The 3,866-nt window shown below is 42.9% G+C and overlaps 1 protein-coding gene across 1 annotated transcript; it reads left to right on the forward strand.

Moving 5' to 3' along the window:
* The first annotated feature begins 259 nt into the window (after positions 1–259).
* LOC147627787 (GDP-mannose 3,5-epimerase 2-like) lies at positions 260–2,564 on the forward strand. The gene is made up of 6 exons (XM_086814752.1): positions 260–798; positions 1,177–1,270; positions 1,359–1,488; positions 1,727–1,859; positions 1,948–2,155; positions 2,260–2,564. Exons 1-6 carry the CDS (start codon positions 386–388, stop codon positions 2,419–2,421), a joined length of 1,140 nt encoding a protein of 379 aa, XP_086670878.1. The 5' UTR covers positions 260–385; the 3' UTR covers positions 2,422–2,564.
* Positions 2,565–3,866: the final 1,302 nt, after the last annotated feature.

Consider the following 3,866-nt stretch of genomic DNA (forward strand, 5'->3'; position numbering starts at 1 on the left):
GTGTGGGGTGCTAGTTATCACAAAGGGACGGGTGTGGCGTTGCCTCGACCTTGGGAAATGATGATGGACATGGCTAATTGTTACTATACTAGTTTAAGAAGATGAAGATGGGGAGATAGATCTTATGATGGACATGGCTAATTGTTAGAGTGAAGATGGACAGGTTGGTGATGATAAATAAAAAATGTGTAATTTAATAAGGTTGGGCATTAGGCCACGGTGTAATTTAATAAGGTTGGGCATTAGGCCACGCTGTGACCACGTTTTCAAAAGCAGCCCATGCGAGTGTTTGAAAAGCAGCAGCAGCAGCAGCAGCCAAGCAGACTGCAGTCTCCTCCTCTTCTTTCTTTCTTTCTTCTCCCCCCCCCCCCCCCCCCCCCCGGCTATGGCGCCCAACGCCCTCAACGGTAGCTATGGCGACTACACCTTCTCCGAGCTCCAGCGCGAGCCCTACTGGCCTCACTCCAAGCTCCGCATCTCCATCTCCGGTGCCGGTGGCTTCATCGCCTCGCACATCGCCCGCCGCCTCAAGAGCGAGGGCCACTACATCATCGCCTCCGATTGGAAGAAGAACGAGCACATGAGCGAGGACATGTTCTGCGACGAGTTCCATCTCGTGGATCTCCGTGTCATGGACAATTGCCTCGCCGTCACCAAGGAAGTCGATCACGTCTTCAACCTCGCCGCCGACATGGGCGGCATGGGCTTCATCCAGTCCAACCACTCCGTCATCATGTACAACAACACCATGATCAGTTTCAACATGCTTGAGGCCTCCCGCATCAACGGTGTCAAGAGGTAAGCAGGCGGGAGCCATTTCTTTCTGTTTCTGCTAATCAATTTGCTTAATTATTGCTTAAATTCATCCAATTTGCCTCCCAGTGCCCCCTGTTTGGCCGGATCTGATGACATGCTTAAGGTTTTTCATGCTCTTAAGATTGGTTTTTTTTTCTTCTAATTTTTGAATTTGTGAGTTTGTGATCTGGAATTTAAGATTATGGGTTTGAGGTGCTATCCTGAGATGTATGTGTGTAGGGTTTTATGCTGTATCTTACTTGTATGTGTTTAGGCATTTCTGAGATATAAGAGAGGGAAAAAGAGGGCGTCTGCCCTTCTCACTGAATTTATAGTGACCTGCTCTCACCGAGTTTATCGTGTTGGACAATGTCGCAATAGGTTCTTCTATGCATCTAGTGCTTGTATATACCCCGAGTTCAAGCAACTGGACACAAATGTGAGCTTGAAGGAGTCGGATGCGTGGCCTGCCGAGGTGGGGCACCTTTCACCTGCACTATATGTACACTTTGTCGCTTTCTTTTTTTCCTTCTTCTTTGATAGTGCATTTTATCTGCTTGCAGCCTCAAGATGCATATGGCCTGGAGAAGCTGGCTTCAGAGGAGCTTTGCAAACACTACACAAAAGATTTCGGCATCGAATGCCGAATCGGGCGCTTTCACAACATTTATGGCCCTTTCGGCACCTGGAAGGGTAATTAAAGGCTTTCAAAAACTGAATCAGCCACTTTTTCACCAAGATGGGTATATAGTGGCTTCACAACATAAGTTGGCTAACATGTTGTGAAGCCACCCTTACATCATGACTCTGTCTTTGACGCGCACGTGGTTTTAAGGCTATTTTGAAGCCATTTCCATGTCTGGTTCAATCTTATTCACAGACAGCACATGGTTTATCTGTGTTTCAATACCCCTGTCATGCTCAATTACAGGTGGACGAGAGAAGGCTCCTGCTGCTTTCTGTAGAAAAACGCTCACCTCCACGGATAAATTTGAGATGTGGGGTGATGGCATACAAACAAGATCATTCACCTTCATTGACGAATGTGTCGAAGGTGTATTAAGGTTGGTTGGTTGGTTTTTGATGTCGATGCACACTTATGTATTTGTAATGGGTATGGTTTGGTTTTAACTAATGTGTATAATCCTGCAGATTGACCAAATCAGATTTCAGAGAGCCTGTTAACATTGGAAGTGATGAGATGGTCAGTATGAATGAAATGGCTGAGATTGTTCTAAGCTTTGAAGACAAGAAGCTGCCTATCCATCACATTCCAGGCCCGGAGGGTGTGCGGGGGCGCAATTCGGACAACACTCTGATCAAGGAAAAGCTCGGGTGGGCCCCATCTATGAAACTCAAGGTGACAGAGTTCCTCCTTTCACGTTCTCATGGCTTGTGTAAAGGCTTTGTAAATGAGCAGGTTTGAAGTGGTATCTCACAGATGGTTTTTTGTTTTTAAAATAGGATGGTTTGAGAATTACGTACTTTTGGATCAAAGAGCAAATTGAGAAAGAGAAGGCTCAGGGTGTAAACTTAGCAGCATACTCAACCTCAAAGGTGGTTCAAACACAGGCTCCTGTCCAATTGGGTTCACTTCGTGCCGCAGATGGCAAAGAGGGTCATTGATTTATACCTAGGCCATTATGAAGTTTTAAAGTTTTGTTTTGTTTGAAGGGCTTATTTTGTAGTTTCAATCAATTGCTCTCCGGTATGGAGATATTCAGACTTCTCAAGAAATTTCAATATATTAAAATGCACTTATATGAGCATTGCAGGACCATGCTCTGAGAGAGAGAGAGAGAGAGAGAGAGAGAGAGAGAGAGAGAGGATCCATAGCCAGTAGATGGCTCAGGTGATGGAAGCCTTCAATGTTACAGGCAATGGAAACATTCACCCTGTTGCTGGCCTAAATTAAATTGAAAGGGGAGTAAGGTTAAATTTTTTAAGTCAATCAATGCATGCTCATTGGATAATCTCTCTCAAGCCATAAATTAAGCAATGGTGGTAATGCCGTCTACGGGCCTGGCACCGGAGTCATTTTAAAACATGATACTAATGTTGCACATAGTAATTACACTGTAAATGCTGGGCATATGAGAAACTTGCATACTGTATACATGAATGATTGCTTGCTTTTCACTTGTTTTGAGTAAATATGCTATTATGAAGGGATTAATGTGTATGTAATTATATTAAGTGCACTGTCTGGACAGAATGGGCTTTATTTGACCCAGTAGTGAGGTCCACAATTCTTTGTGTGACCCTATTTATAAACATTCCAGGAGTCTCTTTTTCCCCCCTCTAGAAATGAACCTGATAGGCTGCAATGAGAGTAACTGTGCATGGGAGGTTTTGCTGATTTTCTCCTTTACTGTATTGTTGTCATACTTGATTGATTTTATGAAATGTAATGGTCATCATGTAAAGTAGAGCTTCTAATCCAGTGTCGTGGCTTTGTCAAGCCAAAAGCACTGTCTTGTTTCTCTTGCCAATTGTATGTCAAGTGAACTACAAACGAGGCATAGAAATGTCTCATAAGAGGGCATGTGGCAGATTCTTTGTGTGTGTGAAGTATGGAGGTGGCAAGGGTGGAGGCAGCAAAGAACTGGAAAAACTATTTCTAGGGTTTAATAGAACATCTATGGGTCTACGCATAAAATGCAACATTGAGAGTAAAAAATAATAATCTTTATGAAAAATGTTTCCAAACATGGCAGCAAGAGGTGCTTATAATTGTTCAAAATGTACCAAATTATGGGAAGTAAGGAATGGGATTTATAAAACTAGTCGTTAATGTTAACCACTCCGTATGTTAACATGGTTTCACTTGCTTGACTTTCGCAAGCTTTGTCGTCTACTTGCTCTAACGAGTACAAATATTTTTTTTATAAGACTAGTAATAGAGGTCGGATCATTTTTTAAGTTTGGTCGGTCTAGTGTGAAAACTCGTCATTTGTATCTAAGTCATTTTTAACAATAAGTAAGGGAAAAATACTTGTGAGCTCTCTTTCTTTACTCTTGCTTGCTTGTATGCTATTGAATTTTGTTTGCTTGATGGTAGACGCATGCTT

Source organism: Cibotium barometz, chromosome 20, assembly GCF_041138505.1.
Source record: "Cibotium barometz isolate CiBa-2024 chromosome 20, ASM4113850v1, whole genome shotgun sequence".
Classification (NCBI taxonomy): Eukaryota; Viridiplantae; Streptophyta; class Polypodiopsida; order Cyatheales; family Cibotiaceae; genus Cibotium; species Cibotium barometz.